Here is a 14,463-nt window from a genome sequence, read left to right as displayed (position 1 = left end):
TAGACAATAATAAGACAAATAAATTACAGAATACACTTCTATCAAAGATGCAGCACCAAATCATTTTTCTTCCTAAAATCATTTTCAAAACATCAAAGCACACTTTTAAAAAGAAATAGATTTTTACAGATCCTTATCACATCTCTCAAACATCTTGAAGTATTTTGTATACAATTCATTATTTTTGGAGTGAGGTGTTGTTTATACAGATAAACATGAGTGTATGAATGTAACCCCGAGTGAGGCACATTAACCAACATTTCCTCACCAACAATAATTCCAACCCTATTTCATTCCTCAAATTTGACTCCCAACCAACGAATATAACTGGTTTTATTCAGCACAGCAAAAATAAAATTAAGGAAAATATTTGAGAAAACTGCACGGGTATTTGAATCATGGATCGATTTTTTTTTAAATTCACTTTATTAATTAGGTTTACAACATGAGCGGATTCAGTAGAAAGTTGGGAAAAGATCACTGCGTGCATGAAAAGTCTACAGGCGGGTGTTAGCAGTTAGTCCTGAGTGGCCATTTTTTGCATCATGAAATCACCCCATGAATCAGCGGATGTTCATTCTGAAGTCTGAAACCTAGATTATAATCCCGGGCTCAACATAAGCAAAAGAACAAACTAACAACTGGAATACTTAGAATGAAATAAAATTGCATTTGCTGTATCAATTCTCTTGCATAAAAACCCGTTTAACCATACGCACACCATCACATAACGAAGAACAGGAAGAGCTACACTCGTGGCAAAGGGAGCCAAGTATTGATCTGCTAAGCCTTTCCAATAAATACTGCAGCTCCCACATGGAACTATGGGGCAGAAATCACTCCCGAAATAACAGAGGAACTCAACAGCTCTTTCCGTTGTTAGTGGCGAATTGAAGGAGCAAATTCCAGCGTGTGCAAATGTGCAGTGAAACGTGGAAATCTGGAACATGCTCCTAGTGGTGTGCCAGTAATCTAACAGCTTCGAATTAAAGGGACATAGCAATCTGCAATCAGAGCCAAGTTGCTTATCTGCCCAGCTGGAAAGTAACAAATTACGCCACCAAACAGGTATGCTTTTTTTTCCATTCGTTCATCGGATGTGGGCGTCGCTGGCGAGGCCAGCATTTATTTGCCCATCCCTAATTGCCCTTGAGAAGGTGGTGGTGAGGCGCCTTCTTGAACCGCTGCAGTCCGTGTGGTGACGGTTCTCCCACAGTGCTGTTAGGAAGGGAGTGCCAGGATTTTGACCCAGCGACGATGAAGGAACGGCGATATATTTTCAAGTCAGGATGGTGTGTGACTTGGAGGGGAACGTGCGGGTGGTGTTGTTCCCGTGTGCCTCCTGCCCTTGTCCTTCTAAGTGGTAAAGGTCGCGGGTTTGGGAGGTGCTGTCGAAGAAGCCTTGGCGAGTTGCTGCAGTGCATCCTGTGGATGGTACACGCTGCAGCCATGGTGCGCCAGTGGTGAAGAGAGTGAATGTTTAGGGTGGTAGATGGGGTGCCAATCAAGCGGGCTGCTTTGTCCTGGATGGTGTTGAGCTTCTTGAGTGTTGTTGGAGCTGCACTCATCCAGGCAAGTGCAGAGCATTCCATCAGACTCCTGACTTGTGCCTTGTAGATGGTGGAAAGGCTTTGGGGAGTCAGGAGGTGAGTCACTCGCCAAAGAATACCCAGCCTCTGGCCTGCTCTTTTATTGGCTGGTCCATTTAAGTTACTGGTCAGTGGTGACCCCCAGGATGTTGATGGTGGGGGATTTGGCGATGGTAATGCCGTTGAATGTCAAGGGGAGGTGGTTAGATTCTCTTTGTTGGAGATGGTCATTGCCTGACACTTGTCTGGTGCGAATGTTACTTGCCACATATCAGCCCAAGCCTGGATGTTGTCCAGGTCTTGCTGCATGCGGGCACAGACTACTTCATTATCTGAGGGTTGCGAGTGCAACTGAACACTGTGCAATCATCAGCGAACATCCCCATTTCTGTCCTTATCATGGAGGGAAGGTCATTGATGAAGCAGCTGAAGATGGTTGGGCCTAGGACACTGCCCTGAGGAACTCCTGCAGCAATGTCCTGGGGCTGAGATGATTGGCCTCCAACAACCACTACCATCTTCCTTTGTGCTAGGTATGACTCCAGCCACTGGAGAGTTTTCCCCCGATTCCCATTGTCTTCAATTTTACTCGGGCTCCTTGGTGCCACACTTGGTCAAATGCTGCCTTGATGTCAAGCGTAGTCACTCTCACCTCACCTCTGGAATTCAGCCTTGGTCCATGTTTGGACCAAGGCTGTAATGAGTCTGGAGCTGAGTGGTCCTGGCGGCACCCAAACTGAGCATTGGAGAGCAGGTTATTGGTGAGTAAATGATGCTTGATAGCACTGTCGACGACACCTTCCATCACTTTGCTGATGATTGAGAGTAGACTGATGGGGCGGTAAATGGCCGAATTGGATTTGTCCTGCTTTTTGTGGACAGGACATACCTGGGCAATTTTCCACATTGTTGTAGCTGTACTGGAACAGTTTGGTTAGAGGCTCAGCTAGTCCTGGAGCACAAGTCTTCAGCACTACATGTTATCGGGATGTTGTCGGGGCCCATAGCCTTTGTTGTATCCAGTGCACTCAGCCGTTTCTTGATATCATATGGAGTGAATCGAATTGGCTGAAGACTGGCTTCTGTGATGGTGGGGATATCGGGAGGAAGCTGAGATGGATCATCCACTCGGCATTTCTGGCTGAAGATGGTTGCAAACGCTTCAGCCTTGTCTTTTGCACTCACGTGTTGGACTCCGCCATCATTGAGGATGGGGATGTTTACAGAGCCTCCTCCTCCCGTTAGTTGTTTAATTGTCCACCACCATTCACGACTGGATGTGGCAGGACTGCAGAGCTTTGATCTGATCCGTTGGTTGTGGAATCGCTTCGCTCTGTCTATAGCATGTTGCTTCTGCTGTTTAGCATGCATGAAGTCCTGAGTTGTAGCTTCACCAGGTTGGCACCTCATTTTTAGGTAAGCCTGGTGCTGCTCCTGGCATACTCTTCTGCACTCCTCATTGAACCAGGGTTGATCCCCTGGCTTGTTGGTAATAATACAGGTCGAAGTTTTAACAGCGCAGTAAGTCTTAATGACTGCCAAACAACCAAAAGTTAACTATTAAAAATGTGGAGTCTCAAATTACTCCTTATTTTAATAGGTGTTGGTCATTAAAAAAAAATTAAATTAAAAAAATTGTAAACAAATTTAGATTCCCCTTCTGTCTTTTTAATTTAATTCAATTATTTCTTTGGCTTTTTATTTAAAAAATTAAAAACTTTTATTTACAGTTACATACAGAATACTAACTTTCAATGAATGAAGTCTGCTTGCCTGCTTGAGCAATGCAGCCTGAATCTGTGGGCATGACTTCTTTTCCTGACAGATTTTGTGGGCGTGTCTTCACCTCTCACAGACATTTCCACCTGCGGAAACTCACGCTGCTCAGAGGCTGGGTTTATGGCGCACAATTTTTTTGAAGTTCAAATTCAAGCAATTCGACACCACAGAGCCCGCTGTAAGTAATTTCGTTAATTTAATTCGCAGGAGCAGCGGTGACTTGCCTTGTCCCTCGGAGCAATTTCTGGCCTATTGTATTGATGCAAAGCTCCCATCAAACATGTGGATGATATGTAACTGGTGGTTGCTTCTTGAAGGTGTACATTGAAAGAGAAGTAAATTCTCTCCTTCTCAGTATTATCAATGCATACAAGTTGAGCTGTAGGGAAAATACTATTTACCCCATGGTATTCCACATTAAAATAGTTTTAGTATTGTAATGTAATGTACAGTAGAGAAAACTAAAAAAACTGGTGAACTGTACATGTACACTACCATTTTCTTAAAAGTAAAAGAACTGCAAAATTGTCCAAATTTCTCACTGTAGTTATACATAAATGAATTAGACTTGACTGGACTTTTCAAATTTTCACCTCAAATTCAGCAAATTTACTTTGAATTTGGCTGAATGCTGAGCTAGAAGGAAACAGACTCCAAAGAACAATGGTGGGGCTCCAACATGCAGCCAGTTACAATTAGTTTTGAAGAAGTTAAGCAGGGATGAGTGTACAGTCAATAAGCGTGCCATGTTTTCACTTCTGAGGCCTGAGCCATATACAACTCAGGTGGCTCAGTTTACAGGATTTCATTGCTCCAGAGCAGCATTCAGGCCAGTGCCAGTTGGTGACATCCTCATCTCTGGGTCAGGTAATTATGAGCTCAAGTCCCACTTTGGGATTTAAGCCTATAACCTAGGCCTACAATGCACTTCAGTACTGAGGAGCTGTTGCACTCTCAGAGGTCTTAACCCTCAGATGAGAAATTAATTATGCCTGTTCAGGTGCAAGGTGAAGACCCCATGGCACTCTTCAAATAACAGCAACGTGTTCTCCCAGTGTCCTGGCCAGCACTGCTTCAACAGGTGCAACCAAAAATAAACAGACCAAATGGTCATTTATCTCACTGCTGTGCCATGTTACTGGCACAGAATGGCTGCTACTTTGTACAGCAGCATTCCAAAAGCAATTCACAGTACAGAGTGCTTCGAGATACTTTGAGGGTCTTATTTTTTTAAAAAGTAGAAATTTTTGTCTTTGGTTTAATATAAGTTCAAATAGGAAAGGTAAATAAATTTAAAATGGCAATAGCTCTGTCATTAATTACAGAAATGGGGGCACCTGAGGCAGTTCAACTGTGAAAGCGGGCAGTGGAATGGCTCATGTCACCTTTTTTTGTACTTAGTGAAAGCAGGTTGTCTGCTCATAAATCGGCTAAATTAAACACTCGCTTTGATGTTTGTGCAGCTTAAGATACAATTTCACCTTGTAGGATAGCGCAGATGTAGGAAAGTCAGGGATAAGACAACTCTCAATATCATCAGTTTGTTTGCTTGACCTCTTCAAAAAAACACTTGCTTTTATATCAGAGGAGATCAGATGGATAAATATCCCATGCCTCCGCTAGATTTTAAGCTGTTGTTTGCATCCAATACTTACACTGAGACATATCAAACTCTGAGGATTTTGGAGTTCACCTCTATCTGAAAATGCCACTTCATGACTCCATTCTGTTTATCAAAGAACAGAGGGAAGTTCATCTGTTTTATCCAAAGACACTGTTCTATCCCAAAAAATTAATGAAGTTGAAAGTGGTATTTGTGGTACCATTGGGTCCTAAACCACAGGAAGACTAATGTTTGAAAAAGCCAAATTAACACCTTTCAGATCATATATTTTTCCTATCTTTTCAGTTCTGTGAACCTTTTTAGTTGTGAATACATCTGATCAGTAATTTTACCTGTAAAAATGGCCTAGCATTATGAAATATTCAATTTTCTGGATTGAAAGAAGATGTACTGGACATTCTACGTACTCTCCTATAAGTAACAATCGGGGTTAAGTGTTGGACCCAGGCTACATTAACTCAATAAATCAGAGTAAAAGGCACAGGATTAAGTTTGGTAAGAGACGGGTGATTTTCACCTTCACTGCTTTAGCAGTAAACTGGCCCATCCATTGTAGAACCTGCCCAACTTTCACATTCACCAATTAGTGAAGTGGCAGGGTGGATTGCCCATCCATTATAGAACCCACCCAATTTTTTATTTCTAGTATCAAGTCACTTACAGAAGGACCACTATAAGGAGAGGGTGGTAAAAACAATAAAATAACGGATTGTTGGGGTTTTCACATGAAAAGGGCAGCAGCTAACTTACCCACTAGCACTTCTATCTTCTGGTGACTCCATATGCAAATACTTATGATCCACCAAATTAGCAAATTTTTTATATTTCAAAATATGCTTTATTTCATAAAATTTAAAGATGCACACGGTTTACACTCAGTTCAAATAGAGGGCACAAAATGTAGCACAGTATTCAAAGCAACAGTGCAGATAGTATACACTATGATCGCATTGTTACAATTTTAAAACACAGCACATATCTTATAAAACATCCTGTACAATGCAAGGTGGGGTGGATTTATACGGTGGCCTTTCCTCGTAGAGCCATTGCGTAGGTCGTACCTCACTTCAGTGCGTCCCGTAGCATGTACTGCTGGACCTTGCAGTGTGCCAGTCAGCAACACTTGGTCGTGGACAGCTCCTTCAGCTGGAAGACCAGCAAGTTTCGGGCGGACTAAAGGGCCTCCTTCACCGAGTTGATGGTCTTCCAGCCACAGGTGATGTCTGTCTCGGTGTGTGTCCTGGTGAACAGCCTGTAGAGCACAGCGTCCTGTGGTACCAAACTGTTGAGGATGAACCGGGACAGATACCAACGCATCTCTCTCCACACCCTATGTGCGAAGGGGCAGTCCATCAGGAGGTGAAAGACAGTCTCCTCCCTGCTGCAGCCTCGAGGGCAGCTCGCGGTGGTGTGATTCTGTGCGTGTTGGAAGGACCGCACTGCGAGGGCCTTTCTTACCATCATCCAGGCTACATCCTGGTGCTTGATTGTGAGCTCCGGGGACGAAACGTTCCGCCAAATGGCATAGATCGTCCGCTCAGGGAAGAACCCAATCGAGTCCACTCTCTCCTTTCCTTGCAGGACTCTCGACATTTCGTGTTGACCACTGTCTGAAAGCCTTGTGGTCGAAGGGATTCCCCCTCAGGAACCTCTCCACCTGGGACAGGTGGGGTTTGGGGGGGGGGGGGGGGGGGGGGGGACGGTCCAGCTTGACAGGATGTCCTGCGCTTGCTTGGCCGGCATGGTCCGACCCAGCCTTCTCAGTGTGTTGGCCAGTAAGAAACTCAGCACATAGTGACACTTGGTGTTTGCGTACTGAGGCTCTACACATATCCTGAGGCAGCCACACACAAAGATGGCCATCAGGATCAGAGTGGCATTGGGGATAGTCTTTCCCCCTTTATCTCAGGGCTTGTACATGATGGCCCTGCGGATGCCTTCTACCTTGGACCTCCAAAGTGGAAGATAGCTCAGGTGACTGTGATGGCAGAGTTGTGGGGGGGAATGGGCCAGACCCTGGCCACGTAGAGCAACACCGCGAGTACCTCACACCTTATCACCAGGTTCCTGACAGTTATGGAGAGGGATCGCCCCACCCACATACCAAGCTTTTGTTTGGCCTTGGTGATCCGCTCATCCCAGTTCTTTATGCAGGCCAGGGGTTCCCCCGAACCAGATCCCCAGTGCCTTCAGGTAGTTGGACCTGACGGTGAAGGAGACAGAGGATCTGGTCTCCCACCTGCCAAAGAACATGGCCTCACTCTTACTTCGGTTCACACTGGCCCGAGGCCAGCTCGAAAGGGTCGCAGATGCCCATCAGGATGTGGCCCGACTGCTGGTCGGAGCAGAAGACAGTGACGTCATCCACGTACAGGGAGGCCTTAACGTGAGAGCCTCCACTGCCTGGGATCGTCACCCCCACCCTCCCACTCCCCACCCCCGATACCTGTGTCCTTCCTGATAGATGCAGCAAACGGTTCGATACAACATACGAACAGACCGCGCGCGGAGAGAGGACAGCCCTGCCTGACTCCAGATCTGATCGGAAATCTCTCTGACTCCCACCCGTCGATTAGGACTGCACTACGGATGTCCGCGTAGAGCAGTCAGATCCAATCACGAATTCCCTCCCCAAAATTTTGGAGAGCACATCCATCATGTAAGTGTGGGATATTCTGTCAAAGGCATTCTCCTGGTCCAGGCTGATGAGACAGCTGTTCAACCCCTGTCCTGCACATTGGTGATCGTATCCCTGAGCAATGCAAGGCTATCAGCGATCTTCCTGCCGGGTACAGTACAGGTCTGGTCCAGGTTGATCACCTACTCCAGAGCAGACTTGAGCCTGTTGGCGATGGCCTTAGACAGAATCTTGTAGTCGACATTTAGCAAGGAAATAGGTCGCCAATGTCTGATTTCTTCCCTCTCCCCCTTCTGCTTGTAGATGAGAAAGATGATGTCTTTCCTCGTGGACTCTAACGTGCTGCCTGCCAGAAGCATACCCCCGCACACTTGCAGTAGGTCTGGGCCTATCCAGTCCCACAGAGCAGAGTACAACTTGACAGGTAAGCCATCGCTTCTGGGAGTTCTACTCTTCTCGAAGGACCGGGCAGCCTTTGTCAACTCATTCAAGGTCAGTAGCCAATCCATGCTCTGTCCTGTGCTTTTTTTAAATTTCAAAATATACTTTATTTCATAGAATTTAAAAGGTACAAACAGTTCAATGTAAATATCACCATTCCAAACCAGTACATTTCAAACCAAGAACACTACAGATCGTACAAAAAGCGATCTCATTATTACAATTCAAACACAGTATTTCTTATGACTCATGGTGTACAATACAAGGTGGAGTGGCCTTACACAGTGGCCTTTCCCCATAATGCCTTTGCGTAGGTCGCACCTCGCTTCAGAGCGTCCCACAGCACGTACTCCTGAACCTTGGAGTGTGCCAGTCGACAGCACTCGGTCGTGGACAGCTCCTTCGGCTGGAAAATCAGCTTGTTTCGAGTGGACCAAAGGGCCTCCTTCACCGAGTTGATGGTCTTCCTGCTGCAGGTGATATCTGTCTCGGTGTGCGTCCCGAGGAACAGTCCGTAGAGAACGGTGTCCTGTGTTACTGAACTGTTGGGGGTGAACTGAGAAAGATACCAATGCATCTCTCCCCACACCCTATACGCAAAGGGGCAGCCCATCAGGAGGTGGAAGACGGTCTCCTCCCAGCCACAGCCCCGAGGGCAGCTCGCAGTGGTGCTGAGGTTCCGTGCGTGTTGGAAGGACCACACCAGTAGGGCCTTTCTCACCACCATCCAGGCTACATCCTGGTGCCTGTTGGTCAGTTCCGCCGATGAGACCTTCTGCCAAATGGCATCGACCGTCTGGTCGGGGAAGAAACCGATCGAGTCCACCCTCTCCGTTCCTTGCACGACTCTGAACATTTCGTGGCGATCACTGTCTGACGGCCTTATGGTCAAAGGGGCTCCTCTTCAGGAACATCTCCACCTGGGACAGGTGGGGGAGGGGGGGGGGATGGTCCAACTGGATGGGACGTCCTGCGCCTGCTCGGCCAGACCCAGCCTTCTCAGTGTGTTGGACAGGTAGAAACCCAGCGCGTAGTGACACTTGGTGTTTGCGTACTGAGGCTCTACGTATATCCTGAGGCAGCCACACACAAAGCTGGCCATCAGGATCAAAGTGGCTGTGGGGATGCTCTTCCCCTCTTTGTCTGGGATCTTGTACATGGTGGCCCTGCAGACACATTCTACCTTGGACTTCCAGACAAAGTGGAAGATCGCTCGGGTGACTGTGACGGCGGAGTTGTGGGGAATGGGCCAGGTCCTGGCCACGTAGAGCAACACCACGAGTACCTCACACCTTATCACCAGGTTCCTGACAGTTATGGATCACCCCACCCACATACCAAGCTTCTGTTTGGCTTTGGCAATCCGCTCCTCCCAGTCCTTTGTGCAGGCCAGGGTCCCCCCAAACCAGAACCCCAGCACTTTCAGGTAATCAGGTAAACTGGATAAAATCCCAGTACTCATCCACTCCGAAATCTATGAAATGAAAGGCTGACATACCCGCCAGCACTTCTAACTTGTGGTGACACCACATGCAAATTTCTGGCCTATGATTCGCCAAATCATGCTGTATGCAAATGTGCAAGTCCAAATACTAGGGGAAAATCCCAGCATTCAGCCACTCTGAAATGTGTCCATCATTCCTCAATGAAGAAAGTGGACAGTGAACGTGCTCCCAGGTATCTCGAGGAGACTCTTAGTAATTGAGTAGCACGAGAGAGGAACATAGGAATGAGTCGGCCATTCAGCCCCTCGAGCCTGCTTTGCCATTCAATTAGATTATGGCTGATCCGTATCTTAACTCCATCCTGGAAAATCCTGGATGACTTCTTTCCTCCCTTCCACTGGGGAAGAATGATGATATAATATGAAGAATGCCTTACATGTGGAAACATGGCTAACAACCGGAACACCTATTTATAACATTTTCAGTACGGCAGACAAAGGAACTGTATGGGCCGAGTAGATTATCTGGTTGCAATGCTTTTCTGTAGCTAGTTGTAGAAATACGAGCTAAAGGCTCATTCAAATAGAAATAAATATAAAACAACTGTGCCCTAACAAGGTTGCAGCAAAAAGTTCAGATGACCGTGAAGATTAGGTGAGCTTGTTTTGACAAGAGAAAATATTGAGAGGTACGATGTAAGTTATCAAAAGGCTATGAAGCATAGATGTAAGCTGGATATTTGACTGAGAACACAAGCACAGAAATGGAAACATCGATTTAAAATCACAAAAGCCACAAGCAGGACCAGAGATTAAGATAAACACTGCCTCCCACTAGCCCAAAAAAAGCTGATAGGCAGAATAGATTCCTAGTGAAAGCAGCTGATGCTGTGTGGATTAATTCCTTCAAAAAGTAGTTGGATAAATATTTGTTTGCAACCAGGATCAGAGATTTTAGGGATCGGTACAGACTGAGATATTAAAATACACCACAGGATATGATGGTTCCTTTGCTGCGAGGACCAAAGTGGGAGAGGGGAAGCTGCTATTTCTGGTTTGCAGCAGGCCACGGTTAAACAGAGGAAACGTGCAAATAGATAAATATTTAAAAATTTTTCTTTATTACTTAGGTGATAGGAGAGTATTTACACAAAGTTTTCATTCAGGAGATTAAAAGGGTGAAGTGGAGCCAATGATATGCCAACTTGCCATGCTTTCTTACATTCCTACAAGTGGAGTATCTAGACTGCACCCCAGCTTTATAACTCTTTATCAATGAGCTTATATATGAGATTTTTTAATTAATTTTGCAAGATTGTGGTTAATTTAACCATGCAGATGTGCTGTCAGTCAGCTGCTTAAGCTTTATCACTGTGCAGTTCATGTTTCCTGTCATTTCTATATTATATTTCCCAGACAGTTACCTGAAGGAACCTCAAGATTGAGGTTACTTTGCTACTTCACTGTTGCTGGATGTTACCTTTACTTCAGGGGACGTTAAGAACAAATGCTGTGTAAAAGGATCAGAGTGGTGAGGAAAGGAAACTGGATTACACAGCATCACGTGGTAAGTATCGGTATGTTGAACAAACATTAGCAAAAACTCATTTCGGACGACACTGACCTACTTTTTGATGGCACTTCTAAATGCAGATTATTAACATAACAACCTTGTTAACACATTTTAATTTTCCTCACTAGACCTATCATAACAGGATGAATGTGATATAGAAGATAAAATGGTTGGGAAATCTGAAAAACTTACCCACCGCCCCTCCCCCCCCACCCCCAAGAAGCTATCGTACTTGAAAATCTAGTAACGTAAAATAACACTTCATCATGTAGCAATCCATCATCATGCCCCAAAAAGGTGGGGGGGGGGGCGGGTGTGTGAGCAGGGGGGAGAAAAGGCTCCCGACTTCAATTCCTAGGCTTCCTTACTCATGCATGTACCATCTGCTGCCACGTGTTGCAAGATAATCAACACATGCATTTAAGCGGAAGCTAGATAAGTCCATGAGGGAGAAAGGAATAGAATAATATGCTGATAGGGTGAGATGAAGTAGGGCGGGAGGATGCTCGTGTGGAGCATAAACACCGGCAAAGACCAGCTGGGCAGAAAGGCCTGTTTCTGTGCTGTAAATTCTATGTAATCCTATGTAAACACCGTCTTTTTCAAAGACTTGTCAGTTCAGAATACATTTCCTAAAACAGACTGATACAGGAGAGAAAAAGGCAAAGAGGTTGTATTTACCAAAGCACACAACAGGTCTACTGCTTCTAGGATAAGTTCCTGATGGCCGATACGAGTGACCCCAAGCTCTTCTAGTTCCTGGTGAGTGATGCGCAGAAGTTGATCGCCACTGATTTTTTCCCTCTCAAAGTTCTTAATGTATTGCTGAAGGCAGTCATCAAGGCCTAGTGGTTATGAATAGAAAAAATATATTAAACCTACTGTAAAATATAAATTTAAATACACAGCATGTCCCTGTAGAGCTGCACTGCTCTTACAGATTAGTTACTTAGAATCAAATGTGCAGCCACGTGTAACAGCAAAGAAAACCTGCAAATGTTCATACAGTTTTAATTTCCCCATGGCACTTCTGTACTCCACAGCTAATAGGTTTTAATCCACTGAACTACAGTAATATAACTTCTTTGCAGGCCATAAACTCAATTGCAACACAGCAGTTGCAGTACAAGTTAAAATATACAGTCAAAGCTGAAACTGAAACTGCATGCTAAATCTTTCGACACTTCACTTTAGGTGTCAGCCACGGCTCAGTGGGAGCATTGTGGCCTCTGAGTCAGAAGGTTGTGGTTTCAAGTCCACAAGAGTCAAGTCCAGAGAGTCGAGCACAACATCTAGGCTGACACACCAGTGCAGTAATGAGAGAGTGCTGCACAGTTGGAGGTGCCATCTTTCAGATGAGATGTTAAACCGAAGCTCCGTCTACCCTCTCAGGTGGCACTATTCGAAGAAGAGCAGGGGGTTCTCCCTGGTGTCCTGGCCAATATTTATTCCTCAACCAACATCACTATAAACATATGAACCAAAGCCAGTTGAAGCTAATTCTAGTGCCCTTATGCAGAGCTGGCTTGGATCAGCTAAACATGCAAAAGCCAAGGATCAGAGCTGGGGCATTCCCTAATCTATACAATTCAGCTGAACCAACAGGCAGCCCCACTAATTATGTGTCACATAATAAGCCGTTCACAATAAAATTTGATCAAATCCAGAATTGCAGAGATTTTGCGTTTTTTAAAAAAAAGGCAATTTTAGTAATTATCTTGTTGCTAAAGATGGGTAAGTGCTCTATGTTATAAAAGTAATTCAGTTTAATTTAGTACTCAGAGGGATAACCAGTGACAGTGAACCATTAACCTGCTGTATTAACATCCTCTTCCTTCGAGAATACCTAGATTTGAGCTACAAGGTTGTAATCCAAAACACAGAGGGGGCAGTGACATGAGCTAGAATCCCTTAAAAACAAAAGGTACAGTTTCGTAACCTGTATATGTATTAATATATTGTACTAACTTATGTGAAAAATATATTTGTTTCCTTGATATTGAGGCTGGAGATGGTATGATTTATTTACAAAGCATGACCATATTGTGTTATCCTGGAAAAAAAAGTGCAGTATCACACAACAGCCTTGTGGTATTATGAGGTCACTTTAGGCAGCTATGCACTGATATCTATAGCTCAGTAGCAATTAATAAATATCTAATATTTCATTACATTACAAAAGTGCTAATTCTTAGCACTTTACAGTAACTTTATTTTCAGTAAACTACAGTTCTGTATTGTTTAAAAATATTCCACTCCATTTCTCATTTACGAAGATCAGTCACAGGGCTCAAATTTAAAAGAAAACCGCAGCCTCCAACAACTTGCATTCCTAAAGTGACTTTAATGTAGAAAAATATCCCAAAGCGATTCACAGACACGTAATCAAAAATATATGGATACCGAGCCAAAGGAGGAGATATTAGGGGTGTGGCCAAAAGCTTGGTCAAAGAGGTGGATTTTAAGGAAGGTCTTATGGGGGAGAACAAGGTGGAGAATCAGAGGGGTGGAGAATCGAGAGCTGGATGGCACGGCCACCAATGGTAGGGCGACTATGCAGGACAGACAAGCACTTCGTTTTTGGAGCAAATCAACTGTTTCATCTGTACAAAACAGAAAACCCACTTCTCTGATGTCCACCATTAATTGCTTTTCCCACTTTAAAAAAAAATTTGTTCATGGAATGTGGGCGTCGCTGGCGAGGCCAGCATTTATTTGCCCATCCCTAATTGCCCTTGAGAAGGTGGTGGTGAGCCGCCTTCTTGAACCGCTGCAGTCCGTGTGGTGAAGGTTCTCCCACAGTGCTGTTATGTAGGGAGTTCCAGGATTTTGACCCAGCGACAATGAAGGAACGCCGATATATTTCCAAGCTGGGATGGTGTGTGACTTGGAGGGGAACGTGCAGGTGGTGTTGTTCCCATGTACCCGCTACCCTTGCCCTTCTAGGTGGTAGAGGTCGCGTGTTTGGAAGGTGGTGTCGAAGAAGCCTTGGCGAGTTGCTACAGTGCATCCTGTGGATGGTACACATTGCAGCCACGGTGCGTCGGTGGTGAAGGGAGTGAATGTTTAGGGTGGTGGATGGGGTGCCAATCAAGCGGGCTGCTTTGTCCTGGGTGGTGTCGAGCTTCTTGAGTGTTGTTGGAGCTGCACTCATCCAGGCAAGTGGAGAATATTCAATCACACTCCTGACTTGTGCCTTGTAGATGGTGGAAAGGCTTTGGGGACTCAGGAGGTGAGTCACTCGCCACAGAATACCCAGCCTCTGACCTGCTCCTGTAGCCACAGTATTTATGTGGCTGGTCCAGTTAAGTTTCTGGTCAATGGTGACCCCCAGGATGTTGATGGTGGGGGATTCGGCGATGGTAATGCTGTTGA

The 14,463-nt window shown here is 45.2% G+C and overlaps 1 protein-coding gene across 1 annotated transcript in view; it reads right to left on the bottom strand.

The window, feature by feature from the left end:
- cnksr2a (connector enhancer of kinase suppressor of Ras 2a) overlaps positions 1–14,463 on the bottom strand; it is a 514,839-nt gene that overhangs the window by 381,229 nt on the left and 119,147 nt on the right. The window contains exon 2 of the mRNA XM_067992723.1: positions 11,770–11,933. Coding sequence (XP_067848824.1) covers positions 11,770–11,933 — 164 coding nt within the window. The remainder of the gene's footprint in view (positions 1–11,769; positions 11,934–14,463) is intronic.

Source organism: Heptranchias perlo, chromosome 11, assembly GCF_035084215.1.
Source record: "Heptranchias perlo isolate sHepPer1 chromosome 11, sHepPer1.hap1, whole genome shotgun sequence".
Lineage (NCBI taxonomy): Eukaryota > Metazoa > Chordata > Chondrichthyes > Hexanchiformes > Hexanchidae > Heptranchias > Heptranchias perlo.
The sequence above is the reverse complement of the archived record's forward strand: the minus strand, read 5'-3'. Positions and strand labels throughout refer to the sequence as shown.